Source organism: Plecotus auritus, assembly GCF_963455305.1.
Source record: "Plecotus auritus genome assembly, chromosome: 1".
Taxonomy (NCBI): Eukaryota; Metazoa; Chordata; class Mammalia; order Chiroptera; family Vespertilionidae; genus Plecotus; species Plecotus auritus.
This window is the reverse complement of record NC_137770.1, coordinates 12,988,513-13,015,745: the sequence shown is the minus strand read 5'-3', so window position 1 is coordinate 13,015,745 and position 27,233 is coordinate 12,988,513. Positions and strand designations below refer to the sequence as shown.

The following is a 27,233-nucleotide window of genomic DNA, read 5'->3' as shown; positions in this document are numbered from 1 at the left end:
TGATTGATGTTTCTCTCTCATCGATGTTTCTAACTCTCTAACCCTCTCCCTTCCTCTCTGTAAAAAAAAAAAAATCAATAAACTATATTTAAAAAAAAAAAAGGACTCATATCTATAATATATTAAAAACTCATAGAAGTCAATAAGAAAAAGTCAATTCAATCAAAACTTGGTTTTAAAGGACATGAAGACATAATTTATCAAAAAATAAATAAGTAAACAAAAATTGGTCAGTGAACATGAAAATGTGCTCAACATTATTACTCATGCAAACTAAATCTTCACCAAGATAACATTATATATTCACCACAACGGCTCAGTATTGAAAAGACTAATAATACTAAGTGCTGGTGAGAAGGATGAGCAACTGGAATCCCTTCCCATTGCTGGTAGGATAGTAAATTGATACACTCACTCTGGAAAAGTGTTGATAGCACTTCATTTCCCCCAGCAAAAGCTAAACAAACTTCTACTGGATGATACAGCAATTCTATTCCAGGTATATACCAAACAAAAGGAAAACTTTATCCAGCAAAAGTCTTATGCAAAAATGTTCATAGTTACTTTTTTTTAATAATAGGCCCAAATGGAAATGATTCAAATACCCATCCACAGGCAGTGGAATGGATAAATACATGATAGTATATTCAGACAATGGAAGACTATAAAGCAGTACTAATATGTGCAACAATATGAAGGAACTGCAGAGTTGTAATGTCAACTGAGGAAAGTCAGACACAAAAGAATATATACTGCATAGTTCTGTTTATATGAAGCTCAAAACCAGGCAAAACTATGGGATTAGAAGTCAGAATACTGGCGAGCCTTAGAGATACACTGAGAGGAGAGTGGCTGGAGGGAGCTTTCTGGAGTACGGGAAATGGTCCATGTCTCATTCTCTTCCCAACCCCTCCTAATGATACTCAGAGTCATTTTTGTTTATCTCATAATCATATGATGGCCGATGGTCAGATTCTTATAGGCCAACACACTAATGCTGTCTCAACAAATGATTCAGACAAATAAACCACAAAGGTAACCTTGACACCAGCATAAATTGAGCAAAAGTTTTATTGACGTAACCGAGAATAAGTAAACACAGTGGTGAAGACGTGGGGAAACAGAATCAGAATTTTGTAGTCTCTCTTTATCCTTGAATTAGTACAGACCAACAGAGATTTTATGGTGATAACACCGATTCTGGCAGTGAACCCCAAGGACACAATACTGAGGTCCAAGAAACCAGGCTTTTGAAGTTAGATCAGAAACCTTTAGAAGCTTGTTGTTTAAAATTGTATCCGAGACTTACAAGACCAGAAAAAAAACTGGTTTTAAGCTGGACAGTCAAGAATGCTGACAATGTCAAAAACAAACCAGAAGAAACCGGTCTCATGCTTGTCTGGGAGACACTCTGGTTAGACCTTATCAGATGTCTCCAAGTTTACCCCAGTCTCCAAACTTACTCAATATTCTATGAGAGTGCTACCTGAGCATTACTGGGGAGACTCTATTTCTGAAGGGAATCTCCCTTGCCTTTTATGTTACTGAATTTCAGCATTGCTTTTATGTAATTGGTAGCTTCATCATCTTATGAATCCTCTTTGAAGAAAACAAGACCTTGTATTAGGCAATGGTTTCTTAGATATGACACCCAAGCCATAAAAAACAAAACAAAACAAAAAAACAAAAGGAAAAAAGGAAAAATTAAACCATCAAAATTAAACGTGTTTGTACCTCAAAAAGCACCATCACAAAAGTGAAAAAAATTACCCATAGAATGAGAGAAAATACATGCAAATCAGATATTTAATAAGAGATTTGAATCGAGTATATAAAGTCCTCTCACAACTCAACAATAAAGGCAATTAACCCAATTAACCCAATTTTTAAATGAGCAAAGAATTTGAAGACATTTCTCCGAGAAGATATACAAACGGCTAATAAACACATGGAAAAATGCTTAACATCATTAGCCATTCAGTAAATAAAAGTCAAAAACAAGAGACACAATTCCTCACCCACTAGAGTTACTACACTAAAAAAAAAAGACAGACAATAACAACTGCTGGTGAGGATGTGAGAAATGATCCTCACACATTGCATGTAGGATTGTAAAATGGGACCGCTTCAGTTTGGCAATTCCTCAAAATGTTAAACAAAGAGTTAACATAGGACGTAGCACTCAAACTCCTGGGTATATACTTCTGAGTATATGAAAGCATATTGCTACACAAAAACTTGTACATAAATGTGCATAATGACATTATTCATAAGAACAAAACGTGGAAAAAACATCAAATGTCCTTCAACCCAAATATCCTAATAAATGGATCAACAAATTGTGCTATATCCATACAATGAAACATTATTCAGCCATACAAAGGGATACAGTATTGAGGTACGCTACAACATGGATGAACCTTGATGACATTATGCTGAATGAAATACCCCAGTCACAAAAGGATAAATACTACGATTCCACTTATATGAGAGACATAGAAAGTCAAAATCATACAGGCAGAAAGTAGAATGGTGGTTGCCAGGGACTGTGGGGACGGGGGAATGGAAAATTAAGCATTTTTAAAATATATTTTTTAATTTTTTTTTTTTTTTTTTTAAATAAATTTTATTGCTTTTTTACAGAGAGGAAGGGAGAGGGATAGAGAGTTAGAAACATCGATGAGAGAGAAACATCGATCAGCTGCCTCCTGCACACCTCCTACTGGGGATGTGCCCGCAACCAAGGTACATGCCCTTGACCGGAATCGAACCTGGGACCCTTGAGTCCGCAGGCCGACGCTCTATCCACTGAGCCAAACCGGTTAGGGCATATATTTTTTAATTTAATAAATCTTTATTGTTCAGATTATTAAAATTGTTCCTCTTTTTTCCCCCGATAGCTCCCCTCCACCAGGTTCCCACCCCACCCTCTGCCCTTACCTTCCCCTCCCACTGTCCTGATCCATAGGTGTATGATTTTTGTCCAGTCTCTTCCCACACCCCCCACACCCCTTTCCCTCCCCCACCCCCGCTGAGAATTGTCAGTCCACTCCCTTTCTATGCCCCTGATTCTATTATATTCACCAGTTTATTCTGTTCATCAGATTTTTTATTCACTTGATTTTTAGATTCATTTGTTGATAGATATGTATTTGGGGTTTTTTTTTTATATAAAAACACTCTATCCACTGAGCCAAACCAGTTAGGGCGATATGTATTTGTTGTTCATAATTTTTATCTTTACCTTTTTCTTTTTCTTCCTCTTCTTAAAGAATACCTTTCAGCATTTCCTATAATACTGGTTTGGTGGTGATAAACTCCTTTAGCTTTTTATCTGTGAAGCTCTTTATCTGCCCTTCAATTCTGAATGATAGCTTTGCTGGGTAGAGTAATCTTGGTTGTAGGTTCTTGCTAATCATCACTTTGAATATTTCTTGCCACTCCCATCTGGCCTGCATAGTTTCTGTTGAGAAATCAGCTGACAGTCATATGGGTGCTCCCTTGTAGGTAACTAACTGTTTTTCTCTTGCTGCTTTTAATATTCTCTCTTTGTCTTTTGCTCTTGGCATTTTAATTATGATGTGTCTTGGTGTGGTCCTCTTTGGATTCCTTTTGTTTGGAGTTCTGTGCGCTTCCTAGACTTGTAAGTCTATTTCTTTCACCAGGTGGGCAAGTTTTTGATCATTATTTATTCAAATAGGTTTTCAGTATCTTGTTCCCTCTCTTCTTCTGGAACCGCCATAATTCTGATGTTGGTACGCTTGAATTTGTCCCAGAGGCTCCTTACACTATCTTCATAGTTTTGGATTCTTTTTTCTTTTTGCTTTTCCGGTTGGGTGTTTTTTGCTTCTTTGTATTTCAAATCTTTGACTTGATTCTTGCGATCCTCTAGTCTGCTGTTGGATCTCTGTATATTATTCTTCATTTCAGTTAGTGTATGCTTAATTTCTAGTTGGTCCTTTTTCATATACTTGAGGGTCTCGCTAAATTTATCAGCCTTGTCTAGAAAATTTTTGACAAGGTTTTGAACCATGGTTTTGAACTCTATATCCAGTCATTTGCTTTCATCCATTTCTTTCATTTGTGATCTGTTTCTTTGTTTCTGCATTTTGGCTGCTTCCCTGAGTTGATAGAGTGGCTTTGTGTGCTAGGTGTCCTATAAGGCCCAGTGGCTCAGCCTCCCCAGTTACCTGAGGTGGACACTCTTGGTGCACCCCTTTGTGGGATGTGTGCACAGTCTTGTTGTAGTTAAGCCTTGATTATTGTTGGTATCACTGGGAGGAATTGACCTCCAGGCCAGCTGGCTGTGAGGATCAGCTATGTCTACAATGGGAGAATTTCTGTGCTGGAGACACCCTTATGGGGCAAGACTTGCAAAAGCCTCTGTGCTCAGCTTGAATGGGGCGAAGTCTCAGGGTGGAGCAGACAGCATTGGTTTCCCGTCAGCCCTGCCTTAATAGGCCCCTGTGTCTCAGTGTCCTGTGGTAATGGCTGTAAGCACCTCTGAGAGAAAGCCACCCTCGAGTTCTGCCCACTGCCAGACAGTCCAGTTTCTCCCGGTATGAGTCTGGGTCCCCAGAGTCTTGCCCGGAACTGGAGTTCAGTGCAGTCAGGAGCTTTTGTCTCCCTCCTGCTTGAGAAAGCCAGCCGCATACTCAGTTGCCCACCCTCTCCACGCGCGCGCCTCAGTACCTCTGCCTTCCGCAGTTCCTCTGAGTCTCAGTGTGCTTTTCTCTTTCCTGACAGTCCAGTTTTCACCCCATATGAGTCTGGGTCCCCGGAGTCTCGCCCGGAACTGGAGTTCAGTGCAGTCGGGAGCTTTTGTCTCCCTCCCACTTGAGAAAGCCAGCCACGCACTCAGTTGTCAGTCCTCTCCACGCGCATCTCAGTACCTCTGCCTCCTGCAGCTCCTCTGAGTCTCAGTGTGCTATTCTTCTTCCTTCTAGTTGTAGAATTTCCACTCAGCCAGCCTTCCTGTGGTTCTGGATGATGTCCGTTTTGTCTTTTAGTTGTAGTTTTGAAATTGTTGTGCAAGACAGCAGTTTAGGTGTTTACCTATGCTGCCATCTTGGTTTTCTCCAGGAATTAAGCATTTAAAGGGTATAGTTTCAGTTTTACAAGATAGAAAGAATTCTGAATATGGATGGTAGTGATGATTACTGAACATTTTGAGTGTATTTAATATGACTGAGCTGTATAATTAAAAATGGCTGAGATGGTAAATTTTATGTGTATTTTACCACAGTTTAAAAAATTTTTTTTTTAAATCTATCACTCTTAATAGGTTTTAGACTTTAAGATCATTAAGATAGCCATTTTTTTTTCACATGTCTTCGAATCACTGGCTCACATATAGTACTTATATGAATAAAAGTGAATTCCTCACCTGCTTTCGTCAAGTAAACCTTTCCACGTTGGGAAACAAAGGTGATCTCGGAATTATAGAAACTATGATAAGTATTCTTTATGATATCGTCATGAAAGTCAGCTAACAGATCAAAAGTGTTGCCACCATCCATTGAAAGCCATATCTAAGGGAATAAAAAAATAACACCTCATTAAGAGCTGCCCTGTGACAGTAGGCAATTACTTATCAGCATAGTCTCCTAAGTGGTCTTCTCCATATTCCCACATCCAGCTGGCCCCCCTTATCTCCCCCTGACACGTACAGACTCTTTTTTATTTGGTCTACTCTGTATTTCCTTCTTAGAGTTTGTATGACAGTGTATGTGGTAGGCTCAGGTCTGCACAGTATTCCCATCATCTCCCAAGTGGGATCTCTTTGTTCATAAAAGGATGAAGTGCTGGGTGTATTTGGATATGGGGGAAAGAATTTATCCCATATCAACATGAGACTTCACGTTCCAGGCACCTGGCAAATATGTATGCAAACATGTTTTGTGTGGAAGAGCCCTTGACATTTGCAAAAGTGTGTTGTGGGACCTTAGTAAATCCTCGAATATACTCCACCATACATAGCATGTAAGTTTCTGTTCCTCATTGTTTGTTAAGGGCTGTTAAAAGATAAATCAGATCATATATTGGATGAATCTTACTTCGTACTTCTTTTAATGGCCTACGTTTTATTCAAATGAATATTTCTGGTTTTTAATTTCTTCTTAAAATTAATTTTAGTGGTAAGTTATACCTAAAAATGGGCTTTTCTTACACTTAAAACATTATAATGTGTCTGAAGTCTCTTTTACTACCATCTAAATAATTTTTTATACATCATCTGATATAATCATGGTCTCCTCTATCCCTTCCCAGAGGTAACTACTGTTATGAATTTGAAATTTCTACACCTTCTCTCTCTCTCTCTCTCTCACACACACACACACACACACACACATACACACACTCACCACCACCACCACCACCACCACCAGCAATAACAGTTCATTGTATGGTGAGGAGGGGAGGAAGCATGTATCTGTGTATCTGGGTGCGGCACCACCTTTACACTTGGGCAAGAGGGACCCTTGTCCTGGACTGCATACTTAGTGTGTCTGCATATTACAAACACAGAGAGAAAGTTTATTAAATAGCACGTGGGTGCTTCCATCACTCAGGGGTATAGCACTCATTGCTGGCATAGCACAATCCATGAACTAAACATAGGATATCGGAGCCTCCATCTTTACTCTTGCTTTGGGTCCTGCAAATGTTACCGGTGAGCATGGTGATGGGTGGGGAGGTGTGGTGGGAAGGGGAGGGAGCTCTGAACAACAGGTTCAAAATGGCATCCTCCTGTACCGGTTGGGCTGTAAGTTACACTTGCCACTCAATATATCTCAGACCATTTTGTTAGCTCATGTGGATCTTCACATTCTTTTGTACTGATGCATAGTATCCAATAATTATGGATATATTATACTTGAGATACTCTATTTTCCTACGAATGAAAGTTTAAAGGTTATATAAAAATGCTCACTGTCATAAATAAATAATACAACAATGACCATTCTGCCTGCTTGTTTACACTAATGTTAGTGTACCTCTAGAGCAGGTACTGAAAAACCAAGTTGCTGAGTCCGAGGCTATGCATCTATATCTATATCCATATATGTAAAAGCCTAAGCAACCGGCCGACCAGCCAGTAGCTATGATGCGCACTGACCACCAGGGGCAGACATTCAACGCAGGAGCTGCTGAGACATGGTCACTTGGCAGTGGCGGTTCTCGGGTGACACACCCGGAACCAGAGAGGAGGGAGCTCAGTTCCAGGGTGCTTCACCTGAGAACTGCCCTCTCGCAATCTGGGACCCCTCAGGGGGTGTCGGAGAGCCGGTTTTGGCCTGATCCCCACAGGCCAGGCCAAGGAATCCCATGAGTGCATGAGTCCATGCACCGGGCCTCTAGTACTAGTATGGCTATAATTTTAATAGACACTGCAAAAGTGTTCTTGAATTTTACCAAGCCAGTTTATAGTCTTACTAGATGCAATTGGGGCTGATAGGGGCTGGCTGGCCAGGCCAGGGGGAGGGACCGTGGGAGGTTGGCTGGCCAGGGGGAGGGACAGCGGGAGGTTGGCCAGCTGCGGGAGATTGGCTGTGGGAGTGCACTGACCACCAGTGGGCAGCTCCTACACTGAGTGTTGACCCCCTGGTGGTTGGTGTGCATCACAGCAATCAGTTGACCGAATGACTGGTCGACCAGTCATAATGGTCACTTAGGCTTTTATATATATAGATAAGTAACGTATGCAAGTATCCATTTCTCCTAACCTCACCAATGCTTGATTTTATCAAAAGTTTATTTTTAATTGTTACTGATTACTTGAATGAAAGCAATGGTATCTCACTGCATTGTTCTAAATGTTTTAAATTATTACTCTATTTATGCTCACTTTTATTTTTCTTATGTTACTTATTATGATGAACATGTGTGAACTGACAGCCTAACCCAAGAATTAGCGTATTGCTAACTACCTTTTCCTGTGTTTCTTTTTTTTTTTTTTAATATATTTTATTGATATTTCACAGAGAGGAAGGGAGAGGGATAGAGAGCTAGAAACATCGATGAGAGAGAAACATCGATCAGCTGCCTCCTGCACACCTCCCACTGGGGATGTGCCCGCAACCAAGGTACATGCCCTTGACCGGAATCGAACCTGGGACCTTTCAGTCCGCAGGCTGACGCTCTATCCACTGAGCCAAACCGGTTTTGGCTTCCTGTGTTTCTTACCAATCCTATTACCCTACCTCTTTCCACAGAAATATTCAATGTCCTGAAATATGTGTTTTTCATTCCCTTGCTAATTTTTTTTAGTTTTAGTACATATGTATGTTTAATGTATTGCTTGATTTTACTTTCGCTCATTATACTCTTTTTTTGATTCAAAGGAATTATACATATATTGTCTTCTAGAAATTATCCCCCCCCAATATAATTTAATATGGTTCAGTTAATTTTCTTTTCATGAATTATGTGAATAAAATGTAATTTATCCATTCTGCTGATCATAGGCATCTGGATTATATTTAGTTATCCAATGCTATTATTAACAGTGCTGTGATGAAAAATTTTAAATGTTTCCCCATATATATTTTTTCCTTGCCCCAAAAATGACATTGGCAGGTCACAAAACAGGCAACAGTAAAATTTACAGGATGATAATAATGCCAAATTGCTTTCCTAAAAAGTTGTGGTAATTTACTCTTCCATCATATCTTCTTGAGTTTGTTTTCTACTTTTTAATCTTTAAGACTTATTTTTTTTCTTTGTCTTATTGCATTCCGATCTGTACACTCTTTTACTATTTTTTTTGTTCTTGCTTTTTTGATTTTTATTTTCTTCACTCTTTTACTTCTTATAAATAATTTCTTAGTAGAACTCCAACATTAGGTAAATACAACCCTCCGTCTTCTGTACTATGTGTATACTCCATAATTGAACATGGAGAAAAACATGCAATAATGATGCCCTGGTCATACTTTAAATCATGAGCCATTTGAATAATTTGTCCAAGGGTTTATAATAAATACAAACACTGTATTCCCTTAGTTCATCCTTTCATCTTCCTAGGCAACCGTTCTACTCTGTTCTCTCTTTCCTCAAACCCCCAACATTCTTCCTCCCTCCTCACTCTCAAATAATGACTTTTTTTTTTACTGATAAAATGATTCCCACATGCTTCCATTACCACATCTATACACCTACCTGTTTTAAACCCATAAACTCTTCCTTACCCCTCTCGCTGTAGGATAATTCTCCTCCGAAGGCCAACCTCTCCACTAGGGCATAAATCGCCTCTTCTCTCACCCATTTAGAAATATCCATCACTCCAGAAATTTCTCCCCCCTCTCCCTTTCCTGCATTATCAATTTCCCCCTCCTATTGAATAATTCCCATCAGCACACAATTTCTCCAGTCATTAAAAAAAAGACCTTTTTCTCTTAAACACCCTTCCTCCTTCAAACATTGCCTTATTTCACTGATCCACTTTTCAGCAAAATGTTGCAAAAGACTTGTTTGTATTCATTGTCTTGAATTCCTCTCCTCTCAGGCTCCCTTATTTATTTATTTTTTTGTTAACCCTCACCCGAGGATATTTTTCCATTGATTTTTAGCATGGAAGGGAGGCATAGAGACAGAGAGAAACATCAATGAGAGAGACATACATGGATTGGTTGCCTCCCCAGGCTCCCCGTGGAACCTGCAAGTGAGGTACGTACCTCTGACCGGAATTGAACCTGAGACCCTTCAGTCCGAGGGCCGACATTCTAACCACTGAGAAAAACTGGCCAGGGCTTCTCCCAATCACTCTTCATTGGGCTTTCCACCTCCCTGATCACCAGTGATAGTTTTTTACTTGATGTATAACCACTCAGCATGATTCATACCCACATAAAGTGAAATGTCACGTGTACGCACCTGATTGCCATAGGCATACAGAAAATGGCTTCGTGGATGGAATTTCATCCCAACAGGAGAAGAGAAAGATGGAGGAAACGTGAAAAGTGGAAATTTTCGTCTTAATCTTGGTTTGTTATTTTCTAGGATGTGTACAGAGGCAGTGGTCTCTTTCTAGAAATAAAGCATGAGCAATCATAAGGAATTTTCCATTAGTAATACTAACCTATGTTACAATTTTTAGAGTTTCCTGCTACTCAGATGTTGACTAAGATAGGGACCCATTAACAAAGCCCAGAACTGCAAGGATTAGCAACCACTGACATCTCTTTACTCTGCTTTCCCCAATATACATCCATTTAATAGCTGTTGAACATGAAGTCTAGAAGATTAAATAGTTTGTCCAAGCGTCTATAATAAATGGCAGAATGACTGAACTCAGCAGAAAGACTCCAATGCCCAGGCTCATAACTGTCACTTCAAACTATGTTTTAAAAGTGTGGACCCCTGGGCCTACACTCCAGTTCTATTGGATCATGATCTTGAAGGGGATCAGAATATGCACCCCAACATATGCCACTTTGTTATAAAGATTATTTTAAGCGGAAGACATCTGAGATTCAACAGATGCAGGAAAAAAAGGCCTTCTCTTATCAGACTAAAAGCAGCAACTTTGAGAAATAAGATCGCCACCAATTCTTCTTCAGGGTGGATCTACTCCCAGAAGGGAGAATATGAATAAAACCTACCCTAGTTCCTTCCTTCATGGAAGATGTATAAGCTGAAGAAGACAGAAAGACCACTCACACCTATATAAATACACTTTAGTATCTCCTGCAAAGCCATTATCTTTTCATTTTTTTTCCTTAAGTGCCTTTATCACCCCCCCTTGATGTATTAAGATGGTATATAACCCCACAATTTTAACCACCTTTTTGAGTTACTCAGCACTGACTTGTACCTGCCTATAGATGTACTACACACATAAATAGTTTTCTTTTCTCCTGTTACTCTGTCTTTTGTCAGTTTAATTTAAAGGACCCTGGTTACTGAACATAAGAGGGTAGACAAAATTATTTTTTCCCCCTACAATCAAAGGGTAGGGCTGAATTTATACATATGTTGTTTTTTTAAAATATACTTTTATTAACTTCAGAGAGGAAGGGAGAAGGAGAGAGAGCTAGAAACATCAATGATGAGAGAGAATCACTGATTGGCTGCCTCCTGCACACTCCCAACTGGGGATCGAGCCTACAACCTGGGCATGTGCCCTTGACCAGAATCGAACCCGGGACCCTTCAGTCAGCAGGCCGATGCTCTGTCCACTAAGCCTAACCAGCTAGGGCTTATATATGTTTTTAATGGCTCCAATTCACAGTTGGGGTTAAGACTCTTTGGAATAGGAAATATAGATCCGTGGCAACTTAGTTACATTATTTGTTAGTCTAAACTAACCACTTCCATGAAATCTTACATTTCTACAGACCTAACTCAGCTTATAGTCTTGGAGAATAAGCAAAGAAGAATCATCATGAAAATAGCATCGTATTTTCCATTTTCATCAAAATGAATGACAATTGGAGGAAAGAAATCTCTAAAGTGTCCTAATCTATATTATCAGCCATAAATCATTTTGCTGTAGCTAATTTTATCAATTTCTATTGCCAAAGATAACAAGACCTCAGAAATAGTTTTGCTTAGTTAAATTTTCATGGTTGTAGCGTCAAGATCAATCACTTTTGGGCTGTAAGGCCTACCTTGTTATGTAAGAGATAGATTCCAGAACTCTGCTCTTGGTCAACCAGGAATGTTATTACAGTTGAAGGGGCGATTTTCACTTCGTTTACAAGGTGAGGTAAGCAAGCTAACCATTCAAGAAATGGCTCTTTACTATAAAAACAAGAGCTTGACTACAAAAAGAGAAGGGAAAAGTTAATGTTGTTTTGACATATAAGTTCTAATTAGTTCTCTTAAGCAAATGAACTAATGACTGGTTACAAATAAAAGTGCTAAATCTTTAATGTCTGTGCTTCTCTTCTGGGGGATGTGAGTTCAGAAAGCATCCCCTTCTGGCATGGATTGTTTTTCTGGAACCACTGTGCAGGTCTAGATTGAGCATGACTAGGTAATCACCATTAGACCTCAATAGAGGTGCCACTGGGAGCAAAGAGTAGTTGTTAAGCCTCTCAGGCTGTAGAACTGCTACTGTTTTAGATGAATAACAATCCATAAAAATCACTCACAATAGAACTTCTTACCTTTTAAAATATTCAATGCCATACCTCACTTAAAGTCCTGTTTCTCTCAAAGGTGACAGTAACATAGTCAACTATAAAATATAAAGGTATAGAAATTATAAGCAGCATCTATATTTCTAAATGCATCATTAAATATATGAGAATCAATTTTCTTGCACTTCTATCAGGACATGTCTGTTGTTTCAGATTTGAATGAATTGCTCTTCTTAGTTTTAAGCCATGAACTTATATGAAACAAACTTATCTTTACATTTTATTCTATTTTTATTTGGTCACTAGAGGCCCAGTGCATGAAATTCGTGCACTCGGAGGTGGGGGAGGTCCCTCAGCCCGGCCTGTGCCCTCTCACAGTCCAGGAGCCCTCAGGGGATGTTCAACTGCCAGCTGCAGGCCTAAGCCGGCAGTCAGACATCCTTAGCACTGCTGCAGAGACGAGAGAGGCTCCCGCCACCGCTGCTGCGCTTGCCAGCTGTGAGCCTGGCTCTGGCTGAGTGGTGCTCCCCCTGTGGGATTGGGCTGAAACTGGCTCTCCGACATCCCCCGCGGGGTCCCGGATTGCGAGAGGACGAGGACGCAGGCCAGGCTGAGGGACCCCACCAGTGCATGATCGGGGCCGGGGAGAAACGTGGGAGGTTGGCCAGCCAGGGAGGAACTGTGGGAGGGCTCCAGGGTGTGTCCAGCCCATCTCGCTCAGTCCCGATCGACTGGACCCCAGCAGCAAGCTAACCCACCGGTCAGAGCGTCTGCGCCCTGGTGGTCAGTGCATGTCATAGCGACTGGTTGACTGGTCAACTGTCTGCCTCCTGGTGGTCAGTGCATGTCATAGTGGCCTTAGTATATCATTAGCATATATATGCTTTGATTGGTTGAACGGCTGACCAGTGGACCACACACTTAGTATATTAGGCTTTTATTATGTAGGATTTTATTTCAACTATATGTGCTATACATATTGAAAAAAAAGCCTGTTAATATCTCTTTACCTAAAATTTACCTTCAAAGTGTTCTCTGTTAGCAAAACATCTTTCATTATACCACAATTTTCCTTTGACATAGTCTTCCTACGTAAATAAATAAAAATATCATTTAGGCATTATGCGGATTTAAGATATAAATTAGAAAACCTTTAAAAAATTTAAAAGTTCAATATTTCAGGAATGGGGGCAAGTAAAGAGAGAAATATTATATGCAAATAAAAGGTTGTAGAATGAGGACAAGAAACAAGAATAATGCTTTTGAACAACACACACACACACACACACACACACATACACACATACACACACACACACACACACACACACAAAGAAATTTCATCTGGATTAGTGTGTGTTGATGGCAGATGCCCCAGACTCTGAACTAGTCTTTTGGAAGCTACAGAAATTATCAGCCTTTCACCACAGTCATGATGGGTCACATGCTTATCTTCTATTCTTCATTAGCTGCAGCCAGGCTCAAGGACTCTTCACAGAAGCCTGACAGGGGCAAGAAGCAATAAGAAAAAAGCCACAAAAATATAGGTTTTGAAAAATTGGTCATAAGAGAGAAGCTTTCAAGAAAGTGAGATTGTATAATGTTGGATATGAATTATGTGCAAGAATTTGAGGTGGTTTTTTGTTATAGGAAGAGTCTGACTTTCAAATTATTGTTGAAACAAAAGAGACCTTTTTACATTTTTAGAGGTCAGTAATAAAATCTGTATAATCTGTGCATTAAAATTCTTTTAAATGTTCTAAAATTGATCATGGTAATGGTTGCACAACTCTGTGAATATACTGAACACCACTGAATTTACACTTTAAATGGGTGAATTTTATGCTACTTGTGTTATACCTCAATACAACTGCTAAACAAACAAAATACGTTTTTGAAACAGAATAAACAATTTATTTGAATGGTGTGGTAAGGTGTTATACTAAATGAAACTTTTGAGTTCTTATATAAATCTTCAGGTTTGCAGGACACCATAGTTATCATTATAATATCTGAGCAATTAATATAGAAACTTTATTGGGCCCTGACTTATTTCTTTTCTTCCTTTTTAGATTTCTTCTTATTTATTTCCTACCAGGAATCAAACAGGTAAGAGCCCAGTCAATATCTATGGGGTAATTTCATCTGATCATGTTGACCTCATTCCGGAAGATGAGCTCATGACCCAGGTCTGACTTCAAGTCATAAGGATTGGTCAGGATTGAACACATGATCCAAATCAGGTTAATGAGTCTGTCCTGAAACTTGGTGGAACTACTGGGAAAGAGATACTGTATTCCTGTTGGGATTGCTAAACTGATCGCTTGTGAACCTGCTGGCTATTATTACTCACATTTGGAGAAAACTTCCTGAGAATGAAGCTAATGGCTTGCAAGAATGGCTTGAGGTGAGGGGTAGGTATGGCAGGAATGAAGAAGGTAGGGAAGGCCCTGACCATGAAGGATCTTGTATGTTTCACACAAGTTAGAACTGTATCCTTGAAGAAGCGGCCCAAAGTCCCCACTATTTCTCCTAAGCAGATGATGGTGCTAATTGTTTCTATGCCACTTTCCCAACTTAGCATCTTTGTACTTGCTATTACCTCTGTCTGAATGTGCTTCTTCAAGTCATTCAAGTGTCTGCTTAAATTTCACCTCCTTGGAGAGGTCTGCTATAATCACCCCATTTAAAGTAGAACACTATCTTCCCTTCACTCTCTATTAACCTGCTTTAATTACCTGTTTTAATTTCAATAAGCCCTGATTACTACCTACAATCATTGTATGCATTTGTTTGTGTGCTTGTTTGTGATCTATCTCCCTTAGTAGAATGGTAAGCTCCTTGAGAGCAGGGACTGCGTCTTATTCATTATGGAATTCTTCTTGTCTAAACAACTACAGACTATAGAAAGTACGCAACAAATATTTGCAAAATGGATGAATAAGTAAATGAATAAGTCATCAAGTAGTAACTCCTTCAAACCTCCCCAAACAGCCACGTGCATCCCATTCTAACCACCCTTCCTTGGGTCATTATAAAAAAGGTCTTATCTAAAGGTAAATCCTTATAATTTTTAAGAATAACTTCACTTTTAAGCATGCCTGCATGTACGTATGAGGAAGGATTGAGGAGGGGACATGGCAAAAGGCTAGGAATACTCAAAATCTTTGTTGTGCTTTCCAAACTAAAGCATGTTTTATATGTTGATGGAAATGACCTATCGAATCATGAAACTTGACCTTGTAACAGAGAGGGAAGATAACTGATAGAGTAAGATCCCCACAAAAAGCCAGACACAGAGGTGTGGCTAGCAGCTTATATGGCCTTTTGTGCAAATTAGGAAGTGACTTTCTCTGGGTAGGCACAGACCTACATGGGGTAGATGGATGGGGCGTAAAGTGTTAGCCAGATTTCAGCCCCCACTCTCTTTTCAACTGGGCGCCCTGTGCCGAAAACACCTGACCACCCACAACAATCCTGGTCAGCAGGGGTGGGAGTGGCCTCTGAAATAAGGGAGGGCACTTTTTCCTTGGAAACAGAAGAGGAATCATTGCTTGATAGTTGGTAGAAATACAATATATATATATTTTTTAGCTCAAATGATAAGTAATATTATAATAACAGGGGTTAATCTATATTGTGAATTCTTGCCTTGCACCTCATCTCTTAGGGCACCAAGGAAACATATCTTTTAAACAACCCTTGGAAATGGAAAGCTTCTTACCCTTTCAAAACCACAAAAGTCTGCCCTTGAAAACTAGAAGGAAAAGAAAAGGAACTTTAATGTTTGCTTGCTATGAAAAGGCATAACAAACTGCAGCAATTTAAATGACACTAAACACAATGTTTCCTTTATATCCCAGCCCTTAGGAGAGTTACACTGAAACCAGCCTCTTAAGAAGTTTACACAATATCCTGGAGATTTCCTCTTCAGTCTTTGCCTTGTTTCACCCTTTGATTACTTTATACCTTAACTTAATCCCAGAAAGGATCTGGGATCAAAACCCCATCTGTTGATTTAAATGGAGGAGTTGAGAAGTGTGTAGAAATACACTAAGTCTGTCACCCACTTGCGATTAGGAAGGCACACCCTAAATCTGTCCTTTGCTCCATGGCCTCCTTCTGCCCGGCCCAGTGCTGCCCCTGGGTCAGGCCCTCTGTACTTTGTCTACAACTCTCTGCTTCAGCAATCCCATGATAAGCACATGGGAGGCCAGATTCATTGTCTGAGCAACAATTGGTGCTTTCTCAGAGATAGTGAAGAAAGCGGGGAGGCTGTGAATATTTGTATAGCTGAAGAAAGGTAATAATTACCATGCATAAGAAATACCTACTTCTCAACCAATACAATTACCCTTTCCATACTTAACTCTTACCTTTTCTTCTATTGTTTCTAAATCTTTATTACTACACATATTTCTGCTGTGGTAATTTTTGAGAGGTATTCATTAACATGCTTAAGAATTTGCTATGCATATTGTATATCTTCACCAAACTGTATATTCCCTTCTCTCAATCCCAAGAGTTAATTTAATTTGTTACTTTATAATGTGATATTTAGCTTTACAAATCACCTTTAAGCATTTTGGGAACATATATAACTATAGATTGATAGATAGGTAGATAGATAGATAGATGGATAGATAGATAGATAGGGTGTTTTCTACTTATATGTATTTAAAACTTACTATAAATTGGTATAGTAACAACACTAGCACCATTTCAAAATATTGAACACAATATTAATAATAAGGCAAAGGAAGAAGTCACAGTATTATGCTTTTACATTTTTTAAAAGGAAGAAGCATTTCAATTTTAAGATATACCACATAAAATTCAAGTATTCAATGTTTCTACTTTATGTCATGAAAGACATTTAAGGTTAACTATTCATGACAAAGCAGTTCACGTACCTTTAGAACAGGGGTTGATGGGTAACGAAGATCTCCACTTATAAAAAGTCCCAAAGAGGTGAGGATAACTAAGAAATGATTTGTTAAAACCATATCCACCACTGAAAGCTCTATATGTTCTAAAGGAAGAAATCATACCATGGATTATAAAGTAAGGAGAAGGTGAACTATTGATCAAATGTTGATATAGATGAAATGCTGAAGATGAGGGCACTGTTAGAGGATTTACCTTCTCCAATTTTGGAATAGATCATATCTGTCAGGTTATACCACTGGGTCTCATCATAATGCCAAAATCCGGAAAAGGTGAGGCCTATGTAAACACCTATCAGGAGAGGGAAGGAAAATTAAGGCAAAGTGAGTAACTCGCTTATATGGTACTAGGTCTTCATGGGCCAGAGCCTGCTCCATCTTCCAACCCATTCTCTGCCCAGGCGTCCACTCCACTCCCCTCAGATTGACTCTCACTTCCCCAAGCACTGGAAAGATGAAGTAACTTCAGGTTATGCCACAGGATGTTAGCCAACCATCTGATTTAATTATTAAGTATTTTGTTTTATATGGAAGTGGGGTCAGAATATGCCACCCCAAAACATGCCACTTTGCCATCAGGATTATTTTGAGTTAAGGCAACTGAAATCAATAGATACAAGAGGAGTTCTCTATCTTCCCCTTATCTGCCTAAAAGCAGGGCATAAATTTCCCCGTGAGAAAGTTGCCCCATAGTACCAGAAAGAGAAGAACACTCTTATCACTAGAGATATGAGTCGACACTGAGACAGGTTTGTATAAACAGATCTTAAAAAATAACTCTTATTAGTCCCCCCCTCCCCAGCTTATTTCCTAGTCACTTCCCCACACTTTATCATCCTTTCCTTTGTTCAAATGGTATATAAACTTCTGAGTTTAACTCATACTTTGAGTTTCATTCACTTTTCTGTGAACTCCCTTGAATGTAAATATTAATAAAAACTACACTCCTTTTCTCCTGGTAATCTTTGAGAGTCTAACTCAGATCCCCTGGGACTGAACCTAAAAAAGTAGATGAAGAGTTTTTCCTTCCTAAAATCCCTCTGAGCATTAATATGTCCCTATATCATTAGTACAATTTTAGTAAACAATAAAAAAACTCTAAAGAAAAAAAATTAAAACTCCCAGAGAGAAGAAATTATGTTTGATTTACTTTAATATTTGTGATTTTAGAAATAGAAAAATATTTGCTAATGCCTCATGAGAACCTATTTTGTGAAGAGTTTGGATTTTATTCTGATGGGCAAAGGGAAGTTTATAAGTGATGTGAGTTGACTGACACTTGAGGAGATCACTCTAGTGGCTGTATGGAGGGTGAGTATACTGGGACAAGACTAGAAAAGGGGGAGACCACCTAAGAGGCTGTCAATTAGTCTTGTGGGAAAACCATGTTGACTTGACATAAGATTGTAGTGGAGGTGAAAAGTGGTCACCTTGGGGATAGACGCTGGGTATAGCACCATCCTGGAATGTCAGGAGTCAGCGCAGTCAAGAATGTGTCCTAGATTTTAGTTTCGAGTAACTGGATGTTAATTAGGAAGAGGAATATTGGAGAGGAACTGATTTTAGAGGGAGATGAATCAAGAGTTCTGGATTGGGATGCTCATTACACAGCAAGACAAATGTAAACTCGACAATCAGGTATAGGAGTTTGGTCTCAAAGGAGTGGTCAGCACCAGAAATGCAGATGTGGGAATTGTCAGCCTGAAAATGGCATTACCAGCCATGGCACTGGATTAGGTTTCCCAGGGAGAGAAAGTGGTTACCTCAGGAAGGAGAGCCAAGGACCAAGCCCAGGGGTTCATCAGCATTTTAGGGTCACACTGGAAGGAGCCAGCCGGGAAAACAAAGAAGCTATTAAGAGGCAAGATAAAAGCAATTGGAAGTGGTATCAAGAAAACCAAGAGAAAAAAATGTTTTGAGGAACGAGTGGTCAGTTGGGTCAAATGCTGCTGAAAGAGAACCGGCAATGTGGAGACTGTGGGTGGTCTTGGGAAGAACCGGTCAGTAGAGTGGTGGGAACAGGTCTGATGTGTAGTGGAATGAAGATGCATGGGCAGTGGACAATGGAGCCACCATCTGCAATAAATTCTTTCCAGAATTTTTGGCTTTGAAGGAAAATAGAAAAGTGGGGGATGGGAATAAAGCGAGATTTTGCTTAAAGCTGTGGGATAGCAGAGTATGCTTGTATGCTGATGACCTGATCCCATACGGAAGAAGAACATACATGAAAGGTGAGATGCAGGAGCAAGACTCTTCAGATGGCTGGGCAGGGCTTGGGATCCAGAACACAAGGGGTGAGGGGTGACCTATGATAGCAGCAGAGACACTTCCCACAATGCAACAGGCAAAGAGACAAAGCAGGGGAGTACAAATACAGGTAAAATGGCAGACATGCAGGCACAAGGATAGAGTTCTTGCGATCAGTCTTGGTTTTCTACATGAAGTACTACAAGCGCAGCTGAGAGTGAATAGAAAATGAAGGTGATGTTGAGGGTTTGAGGAGTGGGAAGAGGTGTGATAAGCTCATTTTGCCGAGTGGGAAAATAAACATACCAGGGAAGAGAGAGAGGGTTTCTGGGCAGTGCTGAGTACCCACTTGAGACTTGTGATCACGAATTTTACAGTCAGGCCAGTTGGTGGAATTAAAGTGGGATTAGTGTGCACATTTTTTTCCCCAGCAATATTCTGCTATTCCAGGGCAGGGGTAGAGGTGGTTTTAACCAGACCTGGGTTAATGCAGGTAGGGGAGATAGAGAAGGGCGAGGAAGTTACAGAAGTATTTATAAGGATGGACTATGCCGATGATGGTGAAAAAAGAAGGAAAAATTCTGGGTGATGAAAAAAGTGGTAGGGACACCACGGTGAAGTCTCAATAAAATCAAAGAAAAGTTGGAGTGTGAGTACCCGAGGAGACTGAAAGAACAGGAGGCAGTGGACAGAGCGTGAGGCGCTTGCAGTGGAGATCTGGGAGTAGTAACATTATTAGAGACAACAAGGTCAAGAATATGACCATAGAAGTAAGATGGGGGAAGATCAGTGAAGGAGAGGAGGCCTTGGAACTGGGTATTGCATGGGTCATTCATAAGTTTGGGACAATAGTGACTAAAATAGGGCAGAGAGAAAGTCAGGGGTCTAAGTGGGTGAGTGTGAGTGATGGGAAGGTCACCGCAGGCTGGCAATAAGAAGTGGTAGAGGGAGGCAAGTCTGAGCTCAACGGAACTGGGCATTTCAGAGGAGAAGACAAGAGTGATTATTATTAAGAAGTAGCCCTCGGAAACAGGGATGACAACCCTGCTCCTGGGCTCTGAGACACGTGACACCTGGGGGAGGAGGCTGCAGGAGAAAGAACGTTACCTGGGAATGGCCAGGTTATTCTTCATGGCATGGAAGTTAGGGAGGCGTTCAGAGTAAAGATTAGAAGTGTTGGGGAGTTTACAGAGGACAGACCACAAATTCCACTGAGTGGATTTGGCTGGATGGAAAGGGACAGATTTTGGGTGAAATGAAAGGAAGTCAGAACAGTTTGCGTGTTTGGGTGACCATCGGTGACCTAGGAGATGGAGGTTTCTGGGTGACTGATAACACTAGGATGAGAGGCACGGCAGGTGTGTTAGGAGTGTCACTGAGGAAGAAGCAGGTCATAAGTGCAAACTGGAGCACGCCCTGTGCTCCTGGATACCTGTTCCCACCATTAGTTCCATGAGGTCTGAAGGCTGGGGGCTGGACAAGGGCCTCACCTAGGAACTGCTAGTTTTGGCAGTGGCAGCTTGATAGTGTGGGAGCCTCTGTTTTGCTTGAGTGCAGTGGTGGCCAGCTGGGGAAAAGGTGGTTTCATCTAAAGAACACGTTGCTGGCCCTAACCGGTTTGGCTCCGTGGATCGAGTGTGGGCCTGCAGACTGAAGGGTCCCAGGTTCGATTCCGGTCAAGGGCACATCCCCAGTAGGGGGCGTGCAGGAGGCAGCTGATTGATGTTTCTCTCTCATCGATGTTTCTAACTCTCTATCCCTCTCTCTTCCTCTCTGTAAAAAATCAATAAAAATGTATTTAAAAAAAATGAAAGAACATGTTGCTGAAGCAATTTATTTTCTTGAGACCTGGTGGTGATCTGCTGAAAGAGACCTTAACAAGCAGAGACTGTCCCTTCTCTCTGTGACTCTCACTTGTGTGGCAAGATTGAGCTCAAGGAATTAAGCACAGCTCCTCTCCTGCAGCTCACAGAAGTAAGGCAGGATTAGGGGTTTAAGGGAAGGAGGAGGGGCCATAGCCTGGCATCCACAGAACAAACCAGAAAAGGACTGAGCTCCCGTGAGATGAGATACAGGGGAAAGAGACACATTTCTAACTAACAATTTGGCACAAGCAGGCACTGAACTAGAGAACTCAAAGACTGGAAGCCATTAGAAATGCAAAAAAAGTTGGGGCAAGCCTAATCGTCTTTCCCTAGTGGTCGGCAAACTCATTAGTCAACAGAGCCAAATATCAACAGCACAACGATTGAAATTTCTTTTGAGAGCCACATTTTTTAAACTTAAACTTCTTCTAAAGCCACTTCTTCAAAATAGACTCGCCCAGGCCGTGGTATTTTGTGGAAGAGCCACACTCAAGGGGCCAAAGAGCCGCATGTGGCTTGCGAGCCGCGGTTTGCCGACCACGGCCCTATACCAATGCACAGTTTGAATCTATTACTTTATAGTAAGTCATGGTAGGGCAAGTTTTTGCTCTTTTTATTCTTTTTAAAAATTGTGTTATTCATGTTGCTTCACTCTCCCATATGATTTCAAGGATTGGCTTGTCAGTTTTCACACACACACACACACACACACACACAAGTACTGCTGTAATTTTTTTTGGAATTGTATTGAATTGATGGCTAAATTTATGAACAATTAACATCTTTACAATACTAGAAGTTCCTGTTCATGAACATAAACATTTTATTTATTTAGTCATTTTTATGGCCTCCGTTAAACTTTTATAATTTCTGCACAACAGGCCTTTCAACTCTTTAGGGTTTTTTTTTTTTTTTCTAGGTACCTTTTGGGGTTTGTTACTTTCTGAATAAAATTTTTAAGAATTAGAGTCTTTTGTCTTTGGTGGAGTGAATTCATAAATTGTTACTATAGCCTTCAATTCTGAGGCACTCCCATATTTGTTCTGATAGCTCTTCGGTGGAGTCGTTTGGACTTGTATGTGGATACACACATTAACTATGAGTGATAAAATTTTCTTTCTTATTTTTAAAATTTATTTATTTACTTGTACCTTCATATTTATTGGTTTTGGGGGACCAGGAGGTCATCAATGACCTGAGATAAACAGCTGGAATAATACAATTAGTAGTTGAAATGTGTAAGGATCCTAGTATTACAGCAGTAATGGCAAAGCACATGCATAATAAATATAATAACGCTGTGGTACCTTAGAACTGCAGGGCCTACTTATACATGGCAGGAATAGCCATGCACAAATAGATGGATGAGAATCACAGTGAATAATCTCTGGCAGGAAGTGATGCATTAGTGGAAGGCAGAGGATAAAGGAAATCAGGAAAGATGCTCAAGTCAAAATGGCAAAAAGTCACAGGGAGAAAAATCGTAAATCACACTTGTAAGCAGACAGGGTAGAGTGACGAAAGGTAAACCCTTGGGTATTTTTAGGAAATGCTTTTACTCCTATGTCTATACATTTAGCATGTACCATCAGTTAAACATCGCTGTTACACAGTACAAAACCTCACTTCTCACATTCAATAAAGCCATTCACTTACCATTAATTGCCGAGTTCAGAAGGAAGCCAAGCAACGCTACGTCGTTGGCGCAGGGGCATTTTGTTGCTTTCAGGTCTGCCAGATGTGGGAATAAGTTTTTGATGTCGTCTTTTGTTATTACAGTGCCAAGATTCCAGTGAAGAATGGGTTCTATGAAAATCAAGTTTAGGTGTTTAAATTGTGGCAGCACTCTTGAAAATGGAACATTGCTGCTTTCCTTTAAGGATTTTAGAGCAACTATGTAAATGAACTATTCCATTGTTCCAAAAATGGGGGTATTACCTCACTCTTCATTCATTGAAAAATAGGTCAATTCTTATTTCCCAGAATAGGAAGAATGAAGCCTAATTGCCCTGATGGGGGCCTGGCAAGGTCACCCTGCAGAAGCGCATGCGAGATGGAACATACTGACTGCCTTGGCGATCTTTGGGAAATATAATTGGCCACGGGATCTACCCCCAGAAACGGAATCTTCGGCTCCCAGGATACGCACATTTATAAACTGGAGCACAGCTTCTGCTTCAAGAACCCATACATTGACTTTATGTTTTATTTTTTTATTATTTTTTAATTGATTTCAGAGAGGAAGGGAGAAGGAGAGAGAGATAGAAACATCAATGATGAGAGAGAATCATTGATCGGCTGCCACTCTGGGGGTCAAGCCCCACAACCCAGGCATGTGCTCTGACTGGGAATTGAACAGTGACCTTCTCGTTCATAGGTCGACACTCAGCCATGCTGGCCTGGTTACATTTACTTTTTGTTCTCTTCCCCCAACACCATCTCAACAGCAGTCGATATATAAAAATGAGAATAAATCCAGAGTAACAGTGGAGAACACGGAGGTTATCATTAGTGGCCAAGACACTCAGAGGGATTTCTGGGAGACAGAAAGAAGTTAGGGTGGAACCAACAGGAGAAACCAATCAGAGGTGGGACAGCTTCAACCCAGCAATCTGTTCTCGGATGTGCAAAGGGTTGGAGCCTGACAAAGTCAAATTTTACTGCATAAGAAAATGGGAGGCTTTCTTTTCTTCTGAAAAAAAAAATTTTTTTGAGAAAAGAGCATCCAAAAAGTAAGCCAGGGAAATCTGACAGAATACTGCTCTCTGAATTTCAAAAACATAGTCAAAGGACTTTAAAGAACAGAGATATCTGGTCATCAATGCTTGAACTGTTTACATTTCTTCAGTGTAAACCTCCTCCACCTCCCCAAACTTCTAATGAAATCTGCTACAAAACCAAAGGCTGCACATGATATATTTTTCACAGAGTGCAAAGCCAGGAAAGGAACTAGATTTCCATCTGGGTGGACATAGTGTGGGGACGGCCAAGAAGGGAAAGAGACACGATTTATAACCAAACGAATCCACTCCAAAAGTCAGAGAAATTTGGGGCAAGGCAGCTGACTTTCCAGGGCGTGGCTTCAGTACGAGATCTAGGATTTATCCTCCATGCCTGGTTTCCCTCACCCCCAGCCCACCAGGAAGTCATATCAGCTCTACTTCCAAAACATACTCTGAAGACTCCTACTTCTCACCACCTCCACTGCTAATCCCACAGCCCAAGGACTTCCAGATCATTCTTTTGAGTGGAACAGGGCAACAGCTGCCAAACAATTTCCTTTATTCTGTTCTTGCCATCCTTCCCCCAGTATCCAGTTCTCTACACAGCAGCCAAAGTGATCTTTTTATAAGGCATAAATCAGAATTTATCACTCTCCTGCTTAAAACACTCCAACAGCTTTTCACTCTAACTAGAGAAAAATCCAGACTTTTTACCACGATCCCTGCCAGCCTCTCCAAGTTCATTATACACGACTCTGCCTGCCACTTACTATGCTCCCACAACACCGGTCCCCTCTCAGATCCTCTAACAGGTGGATCCCAGTGCTACAACTGGAACCTTTAAGAACTACTCATTTGTTAAGCTCTGTACACTCTCAGGGGTCCTCAAACTACGGCCCACGGGCCACATGCGGCCCGCTGAGGACATTTATCCGGCCCACTGGGTGCTGCTGCCTGTCCTGCTTAGCAGCCGACTGGTCCCGGGCCCGCAGTGCGCATAATAGGAATTTGTTCATAGTTTTTTTTTTTAAACTATAGTCCGGCCCTCCAACGGTCTGAGGGACAGTGAACTGGCCCCCTGTTTAAAAAGTTTGAGGACCCCTGCTTGAAATAAGTGTACGTTAGTTTTTAATGCAGTATGTAATACTCTGGGTACATCTCAATATGTAGATGATTCAGATTTCAGATTATTTTTTAAATGGAAAGAACTTGATGTTGTTATTTTAGTATTTAAAAGTAGCATAAGACATCAAAATATCACAGTCTCAAAGACTTGCAATGACTGTTGAACAACTGACTCGCTATTTATAAAAATTTTGGACACTACGACAACAGGAAAGACAACATTTTGTCCTTTTTGTTTTAGATAGGTTCATTTTGGTTAAAGAAATAAAATAATACAGATATGATTGAAGATACCTCTGCTCCCCTCCACAGTCCCATTCCCAAATTCTTCCCAATTGCAACCACTATCATGAAATTGCTGTGTGTATTTCTAGTCCATGCTTTTCTTTTTTCACTACAATATATATGTACCTATGAACAAGATACAGCATTGCTTTATTTCCTGAATAAATTTTCTGAAATATATATATATATATATATATATATATATATATATATATATAATTGATTTTAGAGAGGATGGGAGAGGGCGAGAGAGATAGAAATATCAATGATGAAAGAGAATCATTGATGGGCTGCCTCCTGCATACCTCCTACTGGAGATCGAGCCCACAACTCAGGCATGTGCCTTGAGCGGGAATTGAATCCGTGACCTCCTGGTTCATAGGTTGATGCTCAACCACTGAGCAGCAATGGCTGGGCATGAATTTTCTGAATTTTAGATAAATGCTTTCCTACTTTATTCTGAAACTTGATTTTTCACTCAATGTTTTTGAGTTCTGTTCTTGATGACATATATGGGTCTATTTGCTTCATTTTAATAGAACATACCACATGTATTTGTCCTTTCCCTATTGCTGTACATTTATGTTGTTTTCCATCTTTCTTATTACAAAAAAATGTTGCATTAAATAGATTTGTATATGTCTCTTGGTACCTATGGAACCTTTTCTCGAGAGCAGCTCTGCACATCTGAATCAGCTGTGAGAACAACAGATGCCTGGCCCCACTTATGGAGATGAGATTTTAGTTGGGGTATAAGGGGTGGTACAGACATCATTACGTTTCTTAAAGCTACCCAGGTGATCTTTTTCATAAAATGTACTATTTATGTTTACTCTGCATAGCACCCTATTAAAGTGGGAGTGGAGAATAAAAGTAAAAAGGAAAGTGAGGATAAATACAAAATCTAGGACTGAGGAATTTTTTAAAAAATTATACTATAGCATTATAGGTCATTTAAAAATTGGGCTATGAATCAGACAACTGAAAAAAAAAACCCTAGTCAGTTATATCACTCAGTGTTTATAACCTTAAAATTAAACAACCCATTTTTCATGAAAAAGTAGAAATGTTCTTACTAAGACTGAACAAGAACTTTTGCTGATGGTCCTCCTAGAGGAGACTAATGCAATGAATAGTATCTTCTAAAACATCTTTATAAAAGATGCAAGAACTAACTTTAGAAAGCCATTGTTTATCATGACCTGTAATGTGGCTATAGAGAAAACACATTTCCATATTTCCATAGCACCCTTTATAGCACTCTATTAATAATTACCCACATGTTTTTCATTCTTTGACTGCCTCATTAGGATGGTGAGCCCCTTCAGAGTCATGATCATTTCCTCATTATTTACCTCTAGTACTTAGCACAGAGTTAGGCATATAGTAGGTTACAAGGTTTGTTGAGAGAATATTACTAATCCCATTTTACTTTTATCTGCTGGCATTTACCTCGGACTATATCCAGAAGTGTTCCTTCAGTAGTATAAGAATTTAATCCATGTTGTAAAGAAATTCTTACTAACCATTCTTCTACAGCTGCAATATCTATTTGAAAACAAAAGGCAAATAATTAACTACTAGTCATGTTGGTAAAATTTAAGACCATATGAACATTACCAACAATGATGACCCTTCATTTCTCAATCATTTTGATTGCATTTATATATGTTTTTATATAGTCTGCCTACAAATATTTTGATGATACAATATGAAAAAAAGAATTGTGAAGTGTTCTATCACCACAGCAATGCATCTAGATAATATTTTAGATCATAATTTTTCTCTAAGAGCAGTCATGGCTTTGTAAAAAGAAAATTATGCACTTAGATAAAGTGGTATAATATTATTTAAAAGTAGATAGACTGTGATTAATTAAAATATATAGTATAAGTTCCAGGGCTGACAATAAGAACACTTTAAAGCATAAATAATATGTCAATACTGGAGATAAAA

The 27,233-nt window shown here is 39.9% G+C and overlaps 1 protein-coding gene across 1 annotated transcript in view; it reads right to left on the bottom strand.

Moving 5' to 3' along the window:
- The window catches only part of CATSPERB (cation channel sperm associated auxiliary subunit beta), a gene marked incomplete at both ends in the record, with an annotated part of 81,423 nt that overhangs the window by 35,023 nt on the left and 19,167 nt on the right, over positions 1–27,233 (bottom strand). The window contains 10 exons of the mRNA XM_080683762.1: positions 5,387–5,531; positions 9,877–10,029; positions 11,613–11,765; positions 12,138–12,184; positions 13,108–13,174; positions 15,811–15,843; positions 17,000–17,118; positions 17,229–17,324; positions 22,801–22,950; positions 26,730–26,825. Of these exons, the coding sequence (XP_080539888.1) occupies positions 5,387–5,531; positions 9,877–10,029; positions 11,613–11,765; positions 12,138–12,184; positions 13,108–13,174; positions 15,811–15,843; positions 17,000–17,118; positions 17,229–17,324; positions 22,801–22,950; positions 26,730–26,825 (1,059 nt within the window). The remainder of the gene's footprint in view (positions 1–5,386; positions 5,532–9,876; positions 10,030–11,612; positions 11,766–12,137; positions 12,185–13,107; positions 13,175–15,810; positions 15,844–16,999; positions 17,119–17,228; positions 17,325–22,800; positions 22,951–26,729; positions 26,826–27,233) is intronic.